This window comes from Eschrichtius robustus, chromosome 12 (assembly GCF_028021215.1).
Source record: "Eschrichtius robustus isolate mEscRob2 chromosome 12, mEscRob2.pri, whole genome shotgun sequence".
In the NCBI taxonomy this organism is placed as follows: Eukaryota; Metazoa; Chordata; class Mammalia; order Artiodactyla; family Eschrichtiidae; genus Eschrichtius; species Eschrichtius robustus.
Window position 1 is genome coordinate 22041311 of NC_090835.1, and position 24074 is coordinate 22065384.

The following is a 24074-nucleotide window of genomic DNA, read 5'->3' on the forward strand; positions in this document are numbered from 1 at the left end:
TAATGAACCTAGTAGTTAAAATATTTTCTAAAGTCAGACAGTAGAATTGAGAAGCAGTGACTTAAAATTTCTACCAGAAAGTTTTGCTGGTTTGGTTTGGGGGTGGTTATGAGCCTTCCTTGCAGCAGTGTGAGTGGCTGAGTGTAGGGAGATTGTGACACGTTCAGATGACAGCCGCCGTGTGGATAACAGCGTGTGTGGAAGGCGGTGATATCGAAAAGGCAATGTGATTTGCTTTGCATTGGCATCGTCTGCAGTGTCAGTACACAGGTTTTGAAATCTGTTGCCAGGCACTACATAGGAAGATTTCTCTTTAAGTAGAGGGCTCTCAAGGCTGTCTCCTCATTCACCAAATTCCAGGTTGACTTACCCTCCAACTTCCCCCAGCAGATTCCTGCACTGTTGGCCTTCTTTAAGTATTTGATTAGCACATCTCAGTTTCAAGAACTATACTAGGAACTGGAGATACACAGCTCAATTACAACACTATTGTTTGGCCCCTGCCTCTGTTTTCAGCCTCTTCTGGCACATGATCTCATTGTTCTTTGAGAAAACCACAGTGGTTTTCTCAAGTTCTTGATCAAAACCCAAGGCTTTTGCCCATGCTGTTCTCTGCCTGGAATGCTCTTCACCCAAGTAGCTTAAGTCACACCTCACATCTCAGACCTCTTGTCATTTCTTCCCAGAAGTTTCAGCTTCCCAGACTGCTTTAGATTCTTTGTGATCACATCCTCTCCGAGGAGTGAATTCCTTTGCTTCAGAACATGTAGTTTCTACTTGAACCATCTGACTTATGATTAGAGAAAGGTCTGTCTCCCCTGCTGGACTGGAGTTTCCGTGAGAGCAAGGGATTAACTGTTCATCATTACGTGACCAAGTGTTTGGCATAATTCCTGGCACATAGTCAATGCTCTGAAAAGAACTGCTGAATGAATAGGTGAGTCTCTCTAGTAGAGAAGATCACAAGTCAACAGAAGATTATAATACATTATGGTAAATTATGATAAATATTATATGGGATATGCCAGGGATGCAGAGGAAGGCATCTATTAGTTTTGGGTGCAGTGGTTTAAGGGAGGACCTCTGGAGTTGGTGATATAACTTGGTTAATGAAGTTGGAGTCAGATGGGGTAGGGAAGGAGTGCTGAGGGCACATTTTAATCAGAGGGATTAATTAGGGTCAAGAGAAGAGTCTACACTGTGGCATTATTAAAATTAGGAAATGGTAGCAAAATGATGGATTTGAAATATATGGGATGTGAATGATGATGGTGTGTATGTTGGAAAAGATGCTTAAGTAAGAGTCTAGCATGCCTGCATAACGGTATCATTCTCCAAGGAAGGGAATACAAGAAATGGGAGGTACTCTAAACTTTTTCTCTCTGTGTTTTTGATGCTATTTCCTATCCATCATTTCTAGCAGTTCTTCATTGGGGGTCTCAGATCTCCTGCTACCATGCCTTGGAAGAAATGATTTAACTTCTCTAAGGTACTAGGTTCTTCCTCTATAAAATGGGGATAATAATAGTACCTGTATTATAAGGCTGCTGTTGTGAGAATTACATAAAGTAATACATGTAATACACAGGGTCTGGCACATAGTAAGGACTCAATAATTATAAACTAGTACAATTATCAGTTTTAAACTAGTACTAAACCTAGTGTCCCATATAGTTGACAAGACCATTGCCAGCTGACATGGACGGACTTAACCTCTCCAATTTGCAGATTAAAGAGAACGAGAATGATATCCAGAAAGAGCCCAAGATGAAAGGTGAACATCATCCGCGAACGCTATGATGAACACCTACAGCCTGGCTCAGTTTTAGCTGCCTTGAGGACTCCTGCTGTGCACTCTCTGCTCTTGGATATGGTGACCCCAGTATGTTATCATGATAACTTCCCTTTTCACTTGAGCCACTGTTGAGAGGGTTGATGAGAACAGGTACCCAGCATAAAGCAATATTAGTGTGTAGGCACCAAAGGAGATCATGAATGATCATTTCTGAGTTGGCACTAGCCTGCCATTCTAAGTCTGAAGAAATGTGATCTTCCTTCGAATGAGTGTCTGTTTAAACACCCAATCGTACCAGCCTAAGTAATATTAGCTGACATTGAATTTGAATCCATTAAATTTTACCATTAAGTCTTTTAAATGAAGCAATGATGAAAATACCAAATAGTATCAGGGATTATAAATAAAATAGATGCACTGGGGAAGGTGAGATTTTTCTACCAATGTTCTAGCTTAGTTGGAGATCTTGACTCCATCTGGTCTTTGTGTAGTTGGTATGTGGAATTTCCTTTCTATATCCACCCCACCAATTAAGGACCCTAGGTTCCTTTTATCACTTCCTGGGGTTCACCTATGCAGGGTGGAAGGCTAAGGAGGCCTTAGGACACTGGTGGTTATGACTCCTGTTGGACTATCAGTGTGCAACATGCTAGCTGCTATTCGTGGTTCGTCTCCACTGGAAGGCAACCAAAAGGATATGAAGAGTGTGTTGAGCTATTGTGTAAAGTGCTTTCTCGGCTGGCAGCTGGAGAGATGGGTCCATAGGTGGTAACACATCTCTCTGGCAGTAGTGACAGATAGTCTTTGCTCCAGTGGACCACATTTTTCCTACTCATGTGGTCCTTCTTTTCTCCCTCCCTGGGCTCATGGCATCCATATTAGTTTGGGGGTAAAAAAATCCTAATCCTTCAATTTTCTACCTGAGTTTCTGAATGACTTTTGAACTTAAACACTAAATATTATTTGGGCCTCTATCCTCTGGTCAGTGGATAATTTATATCTTGCTGTTTGGGCTGGGAGTAGGCCCTCAAAAATTCAAGGAGCTTGAGAGGATGGAAGAATACATTAATAATTTTTCAAAATAGTACTCATCTGCATAAATTTCTACATGAGCCTCAGAAGGGGACATAAGTTTTATCACTTCCTTAGGTGAAGTTATCAGAATCTTCCACATAGAAATGGACCGATACCCTCAGCAGCTTCCAGTGCTATTGCAGAAGGACAGGGCTATAGATTTTCCTAGAAGTGTGAAATAACTCACCAGCCTTGCTCGTTATTCATACGGACAGCACATTAGTGACACAGGACCCTGAAGTCTTGCCTTATCTAGGCTGGAGCCCAGCTAGAGGCATGAGGAGCTGACTCAGATTTAGAACATTTTTTCCCCTTTTTGAAAATAAACAAGAATTGATCAAAGGTGCTCTCATATCAGACAAGAACAGGTCTTTGAAAACACCTGAGCTCTTTGTAGATAAATGGAAATCAATGACTTCGGAGCTGTGTTAGGGAAAATTTCTTGTTGATGAATTTGGAATTCTGTGTAACCAAGTACATTCCAACTAGATAACTGACAAAGATTTGGGATGTGCTACATGATAATTACACACACACACAACATACACACCATGACAAATGTTTGTGCAGAGAGTTTTGTATTTCTCAAGTGGCTACAAAGATGGGCTTTACGATGGGACTTACTATATTTAGGTCCAAGTATTTGCACTAAATATACTTTCATATTAGGTTTTCCCCCTGGAAAGGACATCAAAATCCTTAGAGGATTTCTTAGATGATGTCTAGATTCATGACCCAATCCTGTTGAGGAAATCCTGTTGTGAATTATGTCTAAGAACTATAGCTAAATAAAATCACCGTAAGGAGTTGTAATGCATGCGATTTGTATTATGCTCCCCAAACATCCAGTCTCATTACAAAATTTCCTATTTATCTTCTTCCCTTTTGCTGAACCAAATAAAGAAAAGTGGCTAACTAATTGAGTTTGTAAGCCATTTATCACTGAGTATGATATATATGTAATTTTCCTCTCCTCCCTCCTTAATACTGGGTATTACTAAACTTTTCATCTCTGCATATATTTGACTGATGAAACATTACATTTCAGGGTTTAATTTACATTTCTTCACTTGAGTGATGTTGAGCACTTTTTCCATGTTTACCAGCCATTCTTTTACTGAAAGAGTGAAGTATTCAAGACACTTTCTTATGCTAAAAAATATAAGTTAAGACCTTTTTCTTATACTGTGACACCATTTTGATTTATTGAGTTTTATATGTTGTGTATCCATAGGCCTGCATGTGCATAGATATTATCTGTAAGGATGCACAGAAATCTGGTAATGACAGTTCCCTCTGGCGATTAAGATGCGAGAGGATTAGTAGGAAAGGGGAGGAGAGGGAGGATTACTCTTATTTTGATCCTTTCTTTGCTGTTTTTGGATACATGTATTTGCATTTACATGAGGTTATTACTTTTATATCAAAGAGCAAATTTTTTCCAACAAATTAATTTGCATATTAACTTGAGAAGAGTAGGAAAATGACTCTGTGAGCCAGAAACCATACATTCCACTGTCTTCAGGGATCAGGTAATTGACATCAATGTGCTAGAGCCAGGTGTATAATAGGGAGTGGTGAGGCCTGTGGGAAACTGGAGTGTCCCATCAAAGAGAAAGCAAAGTCAATTTTCCCATGACTCTGCCAACCTAAGGAATAGGTCTGATGGTAGTTTCTGCCAGTGGGCTGTCAGTTGGAACTTACTGCCTTAAACTGAAAAAAAAAGGGACACCCACTCCTAGAGGTATGGGAATATCTGAAGACTGGATTCCCACTCTCTTTATTCTAACAAGGAACAAACAGAGAGACAGCCCTTTTATTAGACAGTCTAAAAAGCTTTGTCAGTTCTTATACACCCTTCCTCTCATTCCACTTACTAATGTACACTTGGATTCCTTACATACCTGGGCAGGAAGAGGTGCCAAGTAGGGGAGCAAAAGAAAATTTACATAAAATTCAGAAATTGTGCCTGAAAATGTCACAATTTTACTAATGATGCTATAAAGGACCTTCCTGTAACAAGAACAGTAAAATCTCCTTTCAGCAATGCCTCATGATGAAGCCAGTTGAGCTCAGTCTTCTGTCTATTAAACAAGCCAGAGTCTGCCTTGAAAGAACAAGGCAAGTTTTAAACAGAGATGGTAATGAAGGAACCATACATAGACAGCTACTGTGGCATGTGGCCCTAATCCACTACAGCAATTCGTTATTTTGGTCTTTTATTATGTGTGGACGACAAATAACAAACGGCAGAACCAAAATAGGTCATCTTCCCTGCCCCCTAAAATGTTAATATGTGTGAATAAAAATAAGGGCTTTAACTTTTCCATACTGTATTTCTCTGGAAGGTCTCTAGATGATTTCCGAACTGCAGTTGAGCCTGACGTGTCCCTGAAATATTATAAATCTCATTACTACCAGGACCAGTTGTGCAGTGTTTGGTCAGCCAGTCTTAGGAAAAACACTAAGCTAGGGGCAAAGGAATTATCAGTTGGTGTTGGAAGACCTAAAAAGCTTTCCTGGAAACAAAAACAAAAACACAGTCCATATAATCTAATACCAGCATGGCTTGAAGTCCATTTCATGGAACATTGGGTCTGCAGGCTATGAATAAGTGTTACATAGGAGAAGCCTCTGTGATCAAAAATGTTTGGGAAATACTGGACTAAAGTTCTATAAGTTTCTTGTCTGCAGAACTTCTCAGAGCCTTTAATATGCTATCCTATTTTAGAAGGCTAAGAAGGGGCTATATTATATGCAATATTTCTCATACATACTTCATGCTATTCTACAGAAAACTGTTGCTGAATTTTGAATTTCCTTCAATTCTCAGACCTTTTTCTCTATCATGACTGTCTCTAAGGAATACAATGGTATGCGGTCAAGAAAATTTTATTATGTATTTTCCAAAGGAGCAATCTTCAGAAGCAATTTTTATAAAGATTCTGGTACTGGAATCTCAAATAATGCAACTTGAAAAAAAAAGTCTCAATCTATGAAATACACTTTATTTTGTTAAAATTAGTTATACGCTGTGAGACTGAATACAAACAAGTTGTTCGGAAAAATGAATGAAGTCATTTTATGGGTAGGTGTTTTAATATTCCTTCTAAGCGTCCATTGTCTTCTCTCTCTCTTTTATCCCTTTCTCTCTAGTTTCTCTTTCCCATGCACCTTTTTTACATCCCTCTATCTCACTGACTGTGGGTCTCCTTCCCTGTTATTCTGTTTGTTTTCCTGGGTCTAAGTTTTGTGTATCTTTCCTTTTGTCTCTTTTGCTCGTCTTGGAAACTAAGTCATGATAAGTCAGGAACAAATTATCCTGATATATTGTGGGGGGTTTTCTTCACGGAAATAGCCAGGAGTATGATGCCTTTTTCATTATATTAACTGTACACTGATGGTTAAAAACAAAATAATCTGGGATTTCCATATCTATCAAACTTAGAAAGTTTTGTGATGTGAGCTGGTCTCTTCTTGTTGCTCTCTCTGGTTGGTAATCCAGTCTAAGTAGACAAGAATACCAGGTAAAATCTGCTAGCAATCAGTCATAGAAATAGTCACAAGTTACACTGAATGAGAAGGGAAGGCCTATCAACTTATCATGGAGATTTTTCTTAATTAGATTGATGCTACAAATCCACAGCGAATTAAGACCTCCTCTACTAAGCAGTAGTTGTAGTGATTTTTTTTTCACATATTTGTCTAAGTTGGATATATACATAAAGTACATGAGAATAAAATCCTAAATAGAGAAAACTGCATGAAAATTTCCCCATCAAACAGTCATTTTATCCCCCCATGCCTTAAACAATGACAGTTCAATCTTTCTCCAAAACTGAAACCATTATTTACAAAAATGTTTCTAATTGCTCAACGACAATGACCTTAGGAAGGGTAATCAAGCAACCATCTCTAAGACACAGAAAGGGAAGGGGCAGGTATTGCCCAAAGTACTGAATGTTTCTGCAAGTATCCACATAGCCGGACTTTCTCCTCTCACCCAGATATTTTGGTATCTGGCAAGAAAGCCTTTAGAATATAACTTGTGTTTATGTTTGATCCTGGTTTGCCTGTGTTCGATAAATGGGCGCCCTGGAGTCAGACAGCCCAGGCGGATCTTTTGGCTCTGCCACTACTGGCTATCAGATTTCGAGCAATCTTACAGTCAGTCTCTGTGCCTCAGTTTCCTGGCGAGTAAAATGGAAATAATAGAAGGCTACACCTTACGAAGGTGGGGTTAGAATTAAATGAATATACAAACTTGAAGGACTTAGAAAAGTGGTACATGGTAAGCCTTCAAGAAAATGTTAGCCATTATTTTTATTATTGTTATCATTATTATTACTGTTTATATTCAATTATTTTTAAAACTTTGAGATTGATACTCTTTTTATGCCACTATAGATCAATTAGAATAATAAAGTATAATTTCACAAGCCCCCTAGAAATTCATTTTCATTTGTCTTACATCATCTACTTGGAAAAATTCTTCCCTTAAATAAATAATTATGTTTGAGTCATCGTCTTCTTGTGTATGAGTATTTTATTTTAAATTTAGTCCCTGGAAAGTAATTGGAGATTACAAAAAGACTGTACATTATATTTTTAGTTGGTCTCAACCAAAGATATTGAGTAAGATGTCTCCCATCTATTTTGAGTTATAGAAATTAATGAAACACAATATCATGTGAATTCTAGTGTAACAACCTATATTCCCTCAGAGTAGTGCTACACACACATCCAACAGTATAATGCTTTCTAAAATATTTGCAAATGACTATGCCAAAATTTAAGTTGTTGAGTATGTTTTCTTGGTATTTTCAATTAGGCGACAGAGTATCACTTTTAAACTAAAAGTTCACTCCTTAAAAACCTCTCCAAATATCATGTATTATATTTTTGAATAAGTTGCTAAGATGATACTGCAAAATTTATGTCCCATTTTAAACAATCTGGTCTCAGATTGTGAATCTTAAAACAAACCAATATAAGCTTTTTAAAAAATCAAGCTGTGCCTCTGTTTTTGGAAACACTATAAAAAGGCAACTGACCTGCCATTTCAGAGAAAAGCAGATAACAGCAACTGGAACACTTACCATGGGAAATGCACTATGTAGAACAAAATATGTTTAGGACAAACGTGATATATGGATTGTCAACTGCTATCACAGAGAGAAACTGGTTTCTATCCATTCTTAAAATGAGAAAGGGAAATGCACGACACATCATAAATGTGCCAAAGTGGAGGCAATAGTTAGATAAATGGTGGTGTACCCACCCCCCAAAATCCTATGTAGTTATTAACAATAATGTTCTTTAAGAGTAAGTATTAAGCTGGAAAATGTTCATATTAAAGGGAACAAGCTGTTGATCAGATACTACTATAACATTTTAGTTCAATAAAATACCTACTTTGTGAGTTTCTCTTTAATGATGGGTTAAACCTCAAAGAACATATACTTATTTTCTTACAAAGCGACGATAATCTCTGAGCAGTAATATTATGGGTGACTTTAATGTATGGATGTACTTCTGTATTCCTCAAAATTCCTATAATGAACATACATTCCTGAAGAAGACTTACCATCATTAATGATATCCAGGGTAAATAGTTTGAAGCAGTTCCCACAAAAGATAGTGGCTAAAATACCTCTGTATTGAATTAATATGAATCAAAACTTCATAAAATAATGTCTGTTTCTAAGCATTACCCACAATTATTAGTAAGATAGGAAATTGATACCATCATTCAGTGAGCACTTGAGGAGAACCAGACATTATGCAAAGCACATTATACACATGATTTCCTTAGTTCTCACCACAACCCCATGAAGCAGAAACAATTATCATTCCCATTTTACAGATGAGGAAACAGGTTAGGAAGCAAATGTGACTTGCCCAAGGTCATTCTATTAGTAATTGGTACAGCTGGGATTCCACTCATGTCTGCCTAATTTCACAGTTCGTGGTCTTAATAACTACACTGGAATTGTTAATTTATATACCCACTTCATATTTAATTTGCATGTAGAGATCTAGGCCATAAAAAGAGTTTTGATCGAAGTTAACACATAGACTTTTCCCACACGTGCCAATGGATTCCAAGATTCTGGAGGAGTAGAATGCTATGGAAATTATAAATAATCAGCATAAGACTATAGAATACTCTATACTTTACTGACTTTTGCTCAGAAGACAGACACTAATAGCTCTCCTGCCTAAACCTACCACACCAAAGGGCTCAGAGTTTCCAAAGTCAAACAAACTTGTTCTGAGAGACAAAATGTTACCACTATGTGGCTTAACCTGTCACGGAAACTTATAGCCAAATGCCATTTCCCCCCTGCCAGCATAGACAATGCATTGCCTTTGTGTCTTCCACCCAAATCCTGAAGGCAATTCTATTTCTAGATCATTAGTGATAGAAATGAACTGGAAACAAAATGGAGATTTATAGTTAACAGGCTCAATGCTTTCTTTGGCGGAGACTAGGAGAAATCATCATGGTTCTATAATGTTTATTGGCTTCTAGGGCCAAGAGTTGCTTCCTGTAAGAGGATGCAATGGCTTTTCTAGTCTAGCTGCCTGCCTTCCCTGCAGTGGGGGTGCCTTACTGTTCTGACTGTGATCTAGAATAAGTAAATTACCATGGTGCAAGTTTCTCAACCTCAGCTCCACTGACACTGGGGGTGGGATAATACTCTGCTGTGGGAGCTGTCCTGTGCATTGTAGGATGGTTAGCAGCTTTCCTGGCTTCTACACACCTGACACCAGGAGAACCCCTCTAGTCGCAGACACTAATGTCTACACCAAATGGCCCCTGAGAATTGGCCTGACTGAGAACCACTGATCACAGTGTATTCTTAAACCTGGATTTTTCACATCATTTTAAAAACAGCTTGACCTTCCCATGGTACAGAGTGCCCTATGAGCTTGTCCCTCTGGGTGTGGCCAATTGGGCAAAGATTGACAGATGGCCCAAGCTGGGTCAATCACATTCAGTCTTTTTGGAGAAGGCATTTAAGACACAGGAAGTGAGTCAAGTATACTTGGATTATACCATGATGCTGAGTGAGATCAGAGTTGGTACCACAGAAATAAAAGCTTCACACAAATCCCTAAGTTGTGGGAGAGCAAAAGTTAAAATCCTTGAAGGGGGAACCAGTCTACAGAGAGGAGAATGAGGGAAAGAAAGAACAAAAACAAAGAAAACAAGAATGGCAGCTGCCTAAATAGTTTATGAATCCTATGAAGTTTGGCTGAATTTCCTGTAACTGGGTTTCCCAGGATTCCTTTATTTTCTTAAAAAAAATAATTTCCCCTTTATTGGTCTAGCTTGTATGTGTTTCCTTTCTAATCACCTCATAATTCATAATGAAAATACATAACATGAGTCAATCTAGAAGGTGTCCTTCCCCCTCTGTATCTAGAGGTAGGATCATGGACCCTAAGTCAAGAGATTTAGGTTCTAATTCCTGCTTTGTGACCTGAGCAAGTGAGTCACTTCTCTGAGTCCTGATTTTCTTACGAAGAATTTGAAGATCAGCTCACATCTGGCTCTAAAATTATGAAAGATAAAGATGGGGAAAGATATTTGTGATCCCTTTGAACTTTCAACTCTCTGTTTGACAGGCATATAAAATTGTTTAAAGATGGTGGTCAAGACTTGGAATTGGAGTCAGTTACTTTCATCTCAAGAGTTAGTAGAGCTACAACTTATCAATCATGGGACCAATGGAATAGTGATTAACCCTTCTAAGCCTCAGTTTCCTTCATGTTTAAAATGGGAGGGAAAGTGTATCTGCCCCAGGGGTCCCCGGCTCCAGGTTTTCAAGCCCTTTTCATCCACTCCCATGCTGAACAGATAGGATTGACTTATATAACCAATATGATATTGTGAAAACAATGAAGGATAACTTCTGAGCCTCTATCATAAAAGAAAAGGTCACTGTGGCTTCTACATTGTTCTCTTGGATCACTCACTCTGGGGGAAGCTGCTGCCATGTTGTGAGGACACCCAGCTCCTTTGGAGAGGTCCTTGTGGCAGGGAGCAGAGGCCACCTGCCAACAGTTCTGTGAATGAGCCATCTTAAAACCACCCTCCAGCATCAGTCAAGCCTTCAGATCTTGACTGAAACCACAGAAGGGACCCTAAGCCAGAACCATCCAGCTAAGCTAAATTCCTGATCCATGGAAACTGTGAGACAATGTTTGCCTTTTAAAGCTGCTAACTTTTGGGGGGAGGGCATAAATTGTTACATAGCAATAGATAACAAAGATGGGGGTGTTGGGATGAGTAAATAAAACAACGCATTAGAAATGTTTAGGACAGGGTTTGGTACATGGTGAACTCTCAGGGCACTTCTATCTGTTCATGAATGTATGTGAACCCCTAGAGCAGTGCCTGGCATATAGTATATGCTCATTAAATATGTGTTGAATGAATGTTAGGTATTATTTTTTTACTACCATTATCATCATCATCATAATCGTACATAACCTTGATCCAAAATCAATTCCCAAATGAGTTGGACCCTCAAAATTATAGACTTGAAAAGATTCCTTTACCTTATCTTCTCTACACAATGGTCAACCAACAGCTATTTGAAAATGCCAAAGCCAGAGAAACAAGAATTCAAACTCTATGCGGAGGGCTGGCATTTGTCTAACTTTGCAGCACTTTGGATGCACCTTCTTCATTATCCTGAACCATATTTAGATGAAACAAAACATATATATTATGCACAGTAACGACGCAGATGAACTCCTAGAGAGAGGGGTAAAGCCAGCTACTTACCATCGACACAGGAAGGTCGGTTTCTTGTCGTTCCAGCCACTTTCCCGGGTAGACAGGAACACTTGACTGTTTGTGATCGCTCCTCAATACGGTTCTTATTACAACATCTGTGTGCAGCGATCACTTCACATGTCCCTCCTTCTGGCAAGAGAGAAAGAATCAGGACACTGATTAGAAATAATTCAGTGGGCATTCAGGCATGTGAGGGTATGTGCGAAGGGGTTGGGGAAAGTGAGAGAAATAAAAGGAAGAGTTTCTATGAGGTACAGTTACTGTGGGATTCTCTCCCATAACATGTATATATACATGCATACAAGATTATGTACAAGGGATGTCTCATCTTGGAGATGTCTCATCTTGCATCACAGCAGTACTCTTTAAATGCAACAAAGAGCACCAATGAAGAGCTCTCAAGAGGCAACATTTCCCGGCTGTATGCACGGAGAGGCAGCGGAGTAGTGAATGCCTGGAGCTAACACAAAATAAAGATGCTACCAGATTTAAATGCATTATATTTGGGGAGCTCACCCCTGTGTTATCTTTGCATTTAGAATTCTCTGTGCTCCTACTAATGATAAGCAACAGACACTCCAGTGGTACAGAACCTGCAGTGGCAAGAAAACTGCCCAGAAATGAGCTCTCCTTCCCAGCACCTGCTCCTCTCAAGGGGGATGAATAGAAAATCTAGTTGTGCAGTCATTTCCCCAGTCCAGATCTCACCCAAAAGTGATAGAAAGGATCACTGGAGAACATCATCATGTGCTTTAGATGGAATCTCAAATTACAGACCGAGGCATATGGCTTCACTTAATCGTTACAGGTCAGCCATGCATTCGTCAGAATTTAGTGGCAACTTAGGGTATTCCACTGTCTGCTAGGTTCTTAACGGGTGCTCTACTGGGTGTGTCAAATGTCACTGAGATTCAGCTGGATCTTTCCAGCCCGCAGGACACCAGCTAAGCCAGTTCTCCAGGGACACAAAAGATGCTCCAAGTGATCAGAAACCAGGAATTAACTTTCCTAACATCAAGTTTTACATTCAGGAAGGATGGTCTTCATTTGACAAGAATGGACCCATAACATTTAGGACCCTTGGCATTTAGGATTCAGTTGGCAGTAATTCCTCAAGCATTTATGAAGCAACTACTGTCTACAAATTACTATAAGGGATGTGTGTCCAGCCTGTACATGGTGAGCACTTAGGAAACACTGAAAAAAAGGAGCAGAGGGAGGGAAGACAGGACGGAGGGAAGAATTTAAACACAACACCATCCTATCCTGGGGCACTGGTCTCCTTGCAGGTTATTGGCTGAACATGGCAAGCGTGATCCCTTTTGAGGGTTGCTCTGAAGAACAGTCTCGACAAGCTGAACTAGGTACCACCTAGGACAGTCTTCTAGTGGATCTCTGGCTCATTCTCACCTCTTCCATATCTTTTCCCAAATGTTATTTTATCGGAGGCACATTTGACCACCTTACTGAAGTCATAATTCCCTTAGCCAGCACGCATGATCTCACTTTGCTCTGCACCATCCCCCGTCCCACACTCCACCACCAGGGTACCTGTAACTTTCAAATACAGCATATAATTTATTTATTTATTGTACTTATTGTGTGTTCCCCACTGGAATGTAATTTCCTCAAGGACAGGTATTTGTATTGTTTTCCATTAAACACTGTATCATTATTAGAATTTCAAAAGTACTTTTAGTACATATTTCATTTAAATGGCAAAATTGTTCAAAGATAGAAATAGGACGATTGTTATCTGTACTTTTTAGTGAGGATGCAGACATAAAGCAGCCAAATGACATAGCCATAAAACTAATGGTGATAATAATAGTATTATAGGAGTTAACCGTTTATTGACCCTTTACTATGTAACTGACATCATGGTAGATACTGTATAAACCTTCAATTTACTATATGCTCTCGAAAGCCCAATGAGCTTATGATTATCTTTTACAGAGGAGGCAACTGAGATCGAGAGCAGCTTAAACACTTGCTCACATTTTACTTAGCAAGTACCTGGCAGCATCCGGACCAGAATTCAGATCCTCTGACCCCATATATATGTTCTTTCCCCAGTCCCACCCTGGCACCCATACTGCCATTCCTCTGAAAAGGGACTGGGAATTGACAAGTGCTCCATTTTCATTAAAACCCTGTAAATAAAGTCAATGACCCCAGTCCACATCTTCCTCAGGCTCACGGATGATGGATTTGCACACTGGAAGCCAGGGGTGTCGCTCTAAATAACAAGCTCATCTGGTCTTGACAAGTTGAACTATGGCTCCAATTACACCTGCTGCTCAGGTACACCAATGCAGAGCCCAGAACCAGGTCTCAGAGGACCACAGGACCCTGCCATTTAGAAAGTCTGATTGGCCCTGTCATACCCAAATCTCCTGATTCCCAAGGTTTACGCTTGTGACTGAGCTACCCATAGTCAATCAGAGAAATTTAACCTCTCAATCTATTCTAACTACGAAAGCCTGGTCCACTGACTTGTAATGACAAAAAGAAAATTAGATCTTTGATAGGAAAAGGCTCACATCTGCAGTCTTTTGATCAGAAGTCTTCAAGTTATGCCTAGTGGGGCTTCATAGATTATCTGAGGGGGCTCAGTTATATCACTGGAGGAAAGGAGCAAGCAACTCTAGATATTTTATTTTTAATATTCAGTATAGTACTTCAATGTTTTATTTAAATGTTTATTTTAACATTCAGTGTAATCCTTCAAAGGAGTTCCTCTGCTAAGGAAAAAGTGAAAACAACTGTACTTTGCTGATGATCAGCTCTAAAGCTAATATCAAATGACACGTATTTATTGGATAGATGGATGATGGAACCAGATGAAAAATGAATTACAAATCTGTCATGGATTATTGCACAATTATTTAACATGGAACTTACAGTTTTTCGAGAAGCTTAGATGTCTTTGCTACGGTAGTGTATAGCAAGCTGGTAAGATATACTCCCCCTTTCCAATTTCTATGTGTTTTTTTATTTCTTGGCTATATCAGAAGCCCACATTTATTTGGTCCACCCAGGACATAGTGAGAGGCTGATCAAATTCTGTGAAAAGGAATACATTTCTGGACTTCTATAATAACCACAGGGATAAAACTTTTCAAGATTCTCTGGAACTGACTATAGTCTTATTTACCTACTGGCCTCATCAGCTGGCTGCTTCAAAAAGGAGACTGGAAATCAAAATTTTCCCAGCTTTGGCCCCCATGAAAGGAAAGAGTTAGGTTTGTCATAACCCTTTCTGGAAACTAGAAAATTGTTCTTTTAAATCTACTTTACCTGCATTTTAAGAATTACCTAGTGAACTGTCCTTTCAAAACTAACTGCCAAGGTTATTGCAGAATCATAATGATAATATTTGTCATGTAAGTGTCTTTCAGTCTTTGGCGCCAATGCCAGTCCATTCTAAATTTTATCTCAATCCAAGTCAAAATGATTTCAAGATGATCTATGGCCTCTCAAAGCAAAGTCATTTAAGTGCTCAGAAAATTGAGCTTTCCTTTCTTGCTTATGGATTTCTGGAAACTCGCTTCTTTTCTGGATTTCACTCAGCATCTGTAGATCCAGCAAAGAAGACAGGTGAAGTAACCTACTAGCTAATGGCAGAGAATGTGTCACAAACATAAGCCAGTGTGGAAATTGTCTGTGCTATTCAGACTTTCTAGGTTGTTGCTTGTATCACCACTTTGTCTATAGAAAACACACCTAAGATGAAATATAAGAAATTAGCCTTCTACCCTAAATCTAGCGTTGTAAGGGGTCGCATTGTTCTTCCAGATTAGAAGGTAAATACAGTAATTATATGCCTAATGCAGGCCAATCTGAAAAAGTTACATGTGTTAGATGGACATCAATTTCCCACTTCTCCCTCCACGCAAATTTTTAAAACAGTGGCATTGCTTCCCGCTCCCCTTGCCCAGGTTCCCCAGATGGCAATGGGAGAGTCCCCCGCAGGGAAGCTCCCCCAGGCAGCTCTCCACTTCCCCTGTCTGCTCTTTCTTTTGGATTTGTCAGCGCTCTGAGTACACTATCAAAACCAATTTTTAACAGGAAGAGAAAGGTCCTACTACCCAAAAAGAAAAAAAAAAAAAAGACAGCATTTCAAGATTATTTCTGGCAGCAGCAACACTCTCTGAGCTGGAGAAGTTAAAAAAAAATGCCAAGTCCAATATGCTCCCAGCGATGATCCCTCCTTCCCAATTCAATGCATCACTGTCTTGCCCTGTACAAGTGAGGAAACACAAGAAGATGAATTGCTAAGGATAATATTTCTTTTAAAACAGAGTTCCCACAGATGACAATTACATGTCATGATGGAAAGGGAGGATGAGATTAGGAATGATTGGCAGGCAGATGGCTAAAAACTTGAAGGTTGGCATCCTAAAACAGTCTGCCCCCAAAATGGACATCTAATAGAAATAGCTTATACCAACCTACCTGATTGCTCTGAGCTATAAACTGGGCCAACCATTTAAAAATGGGCACTTGTGGGAGATTGCTAAGGTCTAATCCTTTTCATCTGCCAGGGAATTTGACGTCCAGTAGTATATTTTGGTGTTGATGGTTTCATGTCCATGACCAAGCATAGCCAATCAATTGGAAATTATCACAACACCAAGTTTTCTGGGAAAGAAGATGCTGGGTGAGATTGTAAAGTTGAAATGGAAGAGAAGTATCTTTTATTTTTTATTTTTTTTTAAACTTAAGTCTAAACTCTGTATTTTGGGGGGAGGTGGGGTCCCCGTATTCACTATTCAACTCTTCTTTAGGTGGTCTCCTTGAATCAGATTGTAAGTTAGATTTCCCTGCTATATGATCCTACAATCTCACATAATTATCCCATAATAATATTCACAATGCATTATTTTGGCATTTTTAAAGAATATTTCACTTTTCTTATCTCTACAAGAACAGCAAGTTTTCTGTTTCTTTACTCTATTACTGAGCCCATGTCTGGCCTATAGATATTTGTTGAATGAACCTCTTCCCCAAAGACTAGCTTTTGTCCCCGACTGTATGCTCACTTAAGTAAGCCAGACTTTTCTTTTATAGCGTGTCTCCTAATTGGAATGATTGGTTTACTAACTGTCCATCTTGTTGGGCTGGACACTCTTGTGATGGCAGGGACCACATCTTGTTTACTTCTTTATCCCTAGTGCCTGGCGTAATAGTTGACATTCACACATTCGCTAAATTACTGAATAATTAAATGACTGAATGAGGGATAAAAGGAATAAAGGGAAGAAGCAGAGGAGGGAAGAAGGAAGGGAAGGAGTGAGATGGGAGAATGAAAGAGGAAGAAAGGAGAAATTAAGAGAAGAAAAAGAAGGGAAGAAAGACTGACTATAAATTAATCCTCTTTGGGGAACTTTTCCTGAGTATCCACTACGTGATCTTTTCAGAAAATAAACTTGAATGATAAATGTAGCTTTTGCAAAGAAGTGACCTTCTAATACACCTTCCAGGAAAATCAACTTGGAACTCTGGTGTGGGGGAGAGCCAAACTGTACAAAGGAAAAGCTTTTCATTCTAAGTGAAATGACTGGAAAATGAAATAGCAATTAAGAGTAACCATAAGCAAACTTCAGTCCTCATTAATAGTTAAGCCAGGATATATCTGCTTATAGTCAAAGCCGAATTTTACAGGACATGAATAAAATGTGATTAAGGAATGTTAAGATTGACATGATAATACAGATCCTTGCCTTTTCACTTTATTGCAAATGGTTCTTTTCTTTAAAAGCTGTTCAGTGTAAGAAAAAGCACAGGTTCTTTGAGATTCACTTTTGTAGGACTTCTTGATCAAGGCCTTATAAATAGCTCTCTTGGAATCTATTGTAGCGGACGTCAGAAATGCATATTTAGGACTGTGTTAAAAATGCTTTATTGACCCACTGGAAGCTCCAAGTGTCTTTGTAAATCATTGACAAGAGAGACACTGATGGATCTTTAAGCATGTCTTGGTCAAGGAGGGCAAAATGGCCGCTTGATTTTTTTATGTTTGAGATTAAACAAATTACCATCTCCTCTGTCCCAGGGTTCTGGGATATATTCAGGATAGGCAAATGTAGGAAAAAGAAACAAATTCTGGGGCAGACAACCATGTTTTAGGCAGTATAGCATAATGAATAAAATAAAATATTGTAGAATCAGGGCCCCAAAGTTCAAGTCCTAAATCAGCTTCCTGTTTTTCTCCATTCTATGTCTCAAGGTTCTCCTCTGTAAAATGTGGATAATAATAGCATTAACTTATTAGGGTTGTTTTGAGGACTAAATGGGTATGAGAAATAAATAAGTACAGACAGACTGATTATAATAATACTTGGCTCAAAGTAGGCACTAAACTATATTCTGCTGTTAGTAATACTATTGGGATCATTATCTTTGACTAGATCAGAATTATTTGTGGAAACATATTGGACTCTTCGAAATTTTTTCCCTCTTTTGACCAACATGGACCATTCCCCACACCCATCTCCTTACTCTTTGCTCAGGCCAGTGGTGGGGGAACAACATTTAGACCTCACCAGTCCCTTGAGATAAGACTGTTAAAGGTACTGTATACTACAGTAAACTCAACAAGCATCCCCTAGATTTCCCCTTTATAGTTTTTAAAGAAGAAGATGGCTCAAACATTGGATATGTTCAAACTCCTACTGTAGAAATCATTTTTAATAACTGCTCTAACAGCATGGAAATATATTTTACTCAAAGATATACCAATGAGGTTACAAGAAGAACATTCTTGAATCTTTACTGATCTTTATATACTACAGAACTTTTACTTGTTTCCAGGCAGGACGCCTTGGATGGCATTAGGGATGGGAACCCAAGTAATGGTTTGGGTATCAGACTGGCATTGTGCTATTCTCAGATCTGCCGGAGAATTTGTGTTAAAATAAGGCTGAAGATGTAACATCTCCTCCTGTGTATTTTTGCCCCCAAATTTGTTTGCCTGATCTGGATCTGCTGTCAATCCATTGCAAATTAATGCAATCATTGAAACAGCTTATTGCCCAGTAGGGAAAGCCACTGAAAGGCTGGGTAGGACATTCACCCTGGCTGTTGATGTAAGTTTCTGGTAACTAAATCACAGTATCAGTGCCCTTCAGCTTCCCTGGGTTATGATCTCAAATAAATTAATCAAATTCTATTATGGTGATTAGGGAAAGAGTTGGAATGAAATAAGGCTTAGTAATATAGCTATGTCCACTCTTCCCCTCTAAGGTGCAACATTCTCAATCTAAATCCTGTTAGGTTTTCTCCCAACTCTATCCTTACACCGACATCACTCATCCAGCTGGGTGATAGTTTATCAGGTTTTCCTTTTCTATTGCTAGGCTTCAAGGCTGAGAGCAATACGCAAACAGTTTCTTGAAAAGAAACAGACAACCCTGTTTTACAGAAGCCATACCTCTACATATATTAATTTTTTTTTAATTACCTGAAATACTGACATGAAATGTTGATTATATTAATATATAAATGTTATTTGAAATAATCAACATCATTTGAGTTACTAGCTGGGTGACTTGGAGCAAGATATAACCTCTAAGCCCTGGTCCCTTGTAAGTAAGATGCCAAACTTAAGGAATGTTGTGAGGATTAGAGATGGTGTATCAACAGTAATTAATACACTGAGCAGCACACAGTAGGTCCGCTATAAATAAGAGCTGACATTCTTCTTATTGTTAACCTAAAAAATGAAACCCAGTTTCAAAGACAATACCGGAGACAGTTAGATCTGACATGAGTTTTGATGGAAGGACAGAATTCTGAAAGGCTGGAAAATGGAGGCATTTACTTTTCAAGCTCCAAGACCCCCCGTCAAATGTCTGAACTGTTTGTGCAATGATGGGTGGTCGAACGTGCTTTCTCCTTTGCATCCCTGCCTCATCTACTCTTATGTCTTTATTCATTTTTATTCTGTTTCTTCCTGATATTTATTTAATGGCACACAAGCAGTAATACACTCTGAAAAGGAAGCCCAATAATAATTATAAACTTTAAACAATTCTCTTAAAATGAGATTGTTCTATTATCTTGCATGGGTAAGTGTAATGGATGTTAAAGGGAACATGGGAAGCAGCCGCATAGCACAGGGAGATCAGCTGGGTGCTTTGTGACCACCTAGAGGGGTGGGATAGGGAGGGTGGGAGGGAGAGAGATGCAAGAGGGAAGAGATATGGGAACATATGTATATGTATAACTGATTCACTTTGTTATAGAGCAGAAACTAACACACCATTGTAAAGCAATTATACTCCAATAAAGATGTTTTAAAAAAAAAAAAAAAAAAGGAACATGGGTGGTAATGATACACCATCTCCATTATTGAAACGTGAATGGACAGCAGGCAAGGTGATGACTCGAAATCCATCACCTCTAAACCATAACTATTTTATGACATTTTTTCCTCCAGCTAAACAAAAATACATGCTATGGAACAACATTCCTGAGTTGGCTTAGAAGCAAAGACAAGAAGATCAAGATACAATTTGAGATAATCTAGGGAGAAATGACTCTGAAATTCTATCCCCTGAAAGAAACATTTTCACTTTAGGTTCTAATGATACCTGGTGGGTCCTCTTCAGAGTCTTAAATTGATCTTAAATTCTAAGTCCTTACTTTGGTACCCACAGGAGAACCACATGAAAATCCATAGATATGAGCTTTTACTTCCGTCTATGGTCTAATTACTCTCAAACTCCTAAGTGAGTTATCAAGTGTTATGGAAATCTGTTATACAAACAAAATTAGCATTTTGTTTGTGTCTATTGAATTCTATTATTAAGGGTTTTGTAAGGCAGTGGTCTCTACGATATCAATGGCTGGGACTTTCCTAAGTCCTAGAGGATCCATGTGTGGTAGGATGGTTAAAAGCATAGCATTTGAGATTGGATTTTGGAGCCATACTGGTTGGATTTAAATGCTGCCTGCACCCTTTGTGAGCTGTATTATCTAAGGAAAAACATTTAAGCTTTCTATTCTTAGCTTCCTCATCTGTAAAATGGGGAAAATAATACTTTCATGATTAGGTTGTTGTGAGGATCAATGAGTAAACACTTGGAGCGCACTTAGAACAGTGCCTGAAGTATAAGAACAAGGCAAGTGTTTGCTATTAAGAGTCTTGCTATTATTAATTTTAGCTGTTGTGGCCATTAGGGCTTCTCAATGACTATCTCTGGCTCTCTTCCTCTGGGCTTATGGTAGTTCCTAGTTCCCCTGTGGGAGGTGGGTCCATATGACTATTTCTGTGTTAAAGGAAGTGATGTGTGACTTACATACCAAGCTTTTAATCCCTTATGGAAGATTCTCCAGGGCTCTCTTCCTGCTGGTGTGGTAACCAGAAGTATTTTAGACCAGGGATCAGCAAACTTTTTCTATAAAGGTCCAGGTAGAAAATATGTTTGGTTTTGTTGGTCATCTGATCTCTGTGGCAACTACCAAACTCTGCTATTGGAATATGAAAGCAACCACAAACAATACATAAACAAAAGTGTGAGTGTATGCCAATAAAATATTATGCATGGAAACTGAAACTTGAATTTCATGTAATTTTTAGGTGTCACAAGTATGCTCCTTTTGATTTTTTCCCAGCCTTTGAAAAACGTAAAGATCATTCTTAGCTCATGAGCTATAAAAAACAAATGGCGAGCCAGATTTGGCCTATGGACCATAGTGTGCCCACCCTTATTTTGGTTATTGGCTGCTCTAGCAGTTCTAGTTCCTGGGTAACTCCTCCAAACACAACCCCTCTGATGAACCACAGTGGGCGTGTTGCTTGATCAAGAAATAAACCTTCATTGTTTTAAGCCAATGAGAGTTGGGGCTGGTTTGTTATCGCAGCTTAATACAGCCTAATCTGACTAATATATTATTCTTTAAGATGATGAGAATAAAAGAGGTATATTACCCCCTCAAGAGTGCTTAAATAGGTTCCGTAAATATGTTTAACAATAACTAGGGTGGAACGATTCCAAGGCTTTTACCCGGGAAGTATAGTCTTTCAAATCGATGCCTTCCATGAAGAACTGGAATGAGATACAACTGCTCAGCTTCCTCCTCTGTGCAAATACATCATCCAAGCCAAGGATCTGGCCCTTGTCATCTGGGTGTTTTATTGGTTTAGCTGAGAGGTAATCATGAAAGTATATATTTCTTTATATCATGAGATAGTGCCTCTCCTCCACAGCCACAGATATCAGAAAATACACATTTAGGGGAAAGAAGGCAAACAGAAACTGTGATTTGTGTTACACATTGTAGAAGTCATTAACTATGACTCAGGTAGAAAAACTTATTACTTCTCTTTTTGACAGTGATGACAATTTAATAGTATTTGACTCTACCGAGTTACATAAAGCGTCCGGAGGCATTGAAAAGGACTGTTTATCAAGATGATAAACAAGGTTTCATTTCCTTCCTGTCTGCATGGATGTGATCAGAAGTCTAAGGCCATCCGAAATCACTTAGTCTGGCCACCAGGCAGACGTTAAGCTACTTGGGACCATCTGCACTTGAAATGAGCTTCATTTAATGGACCTGCTGGATCAGGTCAGCACTAAGGAAGGAATGTTTGCATGAGTACATGAGCACTGGGGCATTCAGTATGGACTTGGGGGCTGAGGGAAGGGTATTAGTCCTACTAAAACCCTGCTCTCTGGGAATCTCATACTCACTGATTTCAAAACATACAGCCAGTTTTGCCTTCTGATTTGGGTAAATCAGGCTGGATAAATTCTCAGCATGCTGGGAATAGAATGAGTTTGTATGGGTGAGTATAATAAAAAACACTTACAAAATAAGTGTTTGTTCTTAGTATTGTTATCATTATTATTAACTGTAGGAGTCATTAATGCCATTAGTCAATTCTACTCTGTAGTAGTTCTCTATTCTTTTTACCTGCCCAGCAAACACTCCCACTTCTGCTGGTGGCTGCTTCCTTGTTTTCCTTATGGAGCCAATGGCCTTGTTGCCCATTCTCAGCTCATGGGGTTTTGAAGTTGTTGGTTCTACCCCTGATCCAGAAGAGGGCACAAGACTCAAGACTAGCTTAGTGGATTATGCACTCTCTAGGGACCAAGCGAGTGTTACAAGGGCTGGTACCTAGCTCAAGCTGTACACAGTGAGATCCAATAGTAAAACATTTATTGTTGGGAAAATATAGGGTTTTTTTCTACAAGTGTTTCTGATGAAAAGATATAAATCTGGAGCTTGCCACTATCTTAGTACCATGACAGAAAAGTGTACAAATGAATGGAATCAACAAAGAGGGAAGCCAAGTGGAAAAGCGGAGTGCTTCCTGCCATGATTGTTAGTGCTACTTGATATAGCTGTACCTGAAGCTGGTAGCTGAACTTTAGCCAAAAAACACTTTATTTTAAAATTGAGTTTGAATTATTTTTTCTACTAATTGCAATAAAGAGTCATGAAGTACAGTTATACTAAAGGCATGAAGAAGATTTTCTGCAATTATCTTTTCTTCTTTTCTATAAATTTTATTATATGGAGGACCCTATGGTAGGTACCAAAATTAAACCAGATATCACCCTATCTAAATGCCACCTCCTGAGGGAAACCTTCTCTGACTTCCCTTATTAGGTCACTCACATCTCCTCCCTCCCATTCCAGACTCTCAGAGCACTGTGACCTTTTCCACTTCACCACATCCACAACTGAAAGTTTACATGTGTTTGTTAAATACTTTTTATCATTGTCTACTTCCTCTAATATGTAAAAAGTCCTGTGAGGCAGGGACCATATCTGTTGTCAAAGGTCATGTTATCCTGAGTACCCCGCACAAGAACTAACTGGGGAAAACAATGTTGCACACTCAGTACATATTCTCTTCTTTTTCAAAGAGCTAGATCAACAATTTTGATCAGAGTGGCTATACACCCACACATTCAAAAATATTTTTCTACTCCTCTTACAGCTATGATGGACACATGGCAAAGTTCTTGTCAATGAAACGAAAATATAAATGAAAATCTGCTGAGGCTATCTAGAAAGACTTTGCTTTCCTTACGTAACACTTGCCCCTTCCTATACCGTATTTTGCTTCTTCCTGTCCGAAATGCAGGTTTGAAGGCTGGAAATACAGCAGCCATTTTGTGCCAGTGAGAGAAAGGAAGGTCAAAGTTAAAATCACAGAGATTTTAACTTTGAGAGTGTTGGGTAACTGAGCCAAAGTCACCAAACGAACCTCCAGAATTTCTATTACATGAGAAAAAATAAATGCCTGTTAATTTGCTTAACCTAGTTGAGATGTCTATTACCTGCAATGAAATGTAGTCCTGATATATTGGTACATGTTACGTTTTTGATAAATACTTTAAAAATATATGAGTAAATGAAAGGAAGGAAGTA

At 38.9% G+C, this 24074-nt stretch overlaps 1 protein-coding gene across 4 annotated transcripts in view; it reads right to left on the bottom strand.

The window, feature by feature from the left end:
• TAFA1 (TAFA chemokine like family member 1) overlaps positions 1–24074 on the bottom strand; it is a 773964-nt gene that overhangs the window by 91335 nt on the left and 658555 nt on the right. For all 4 annotated transcript variants that reach the window (XM_068558949.1, XM_068558948.1, XM_068558950.1 and 1 more), the window contains one exon: positions 11670–11810. In XM_068558949.1, coding sequence (XP_068415050.1) covers positions 11670–11810 — 141 coding nt within the window. The remainder of the gene's footprint in view (positions 1–11669; positions 11811–24074) is intronic.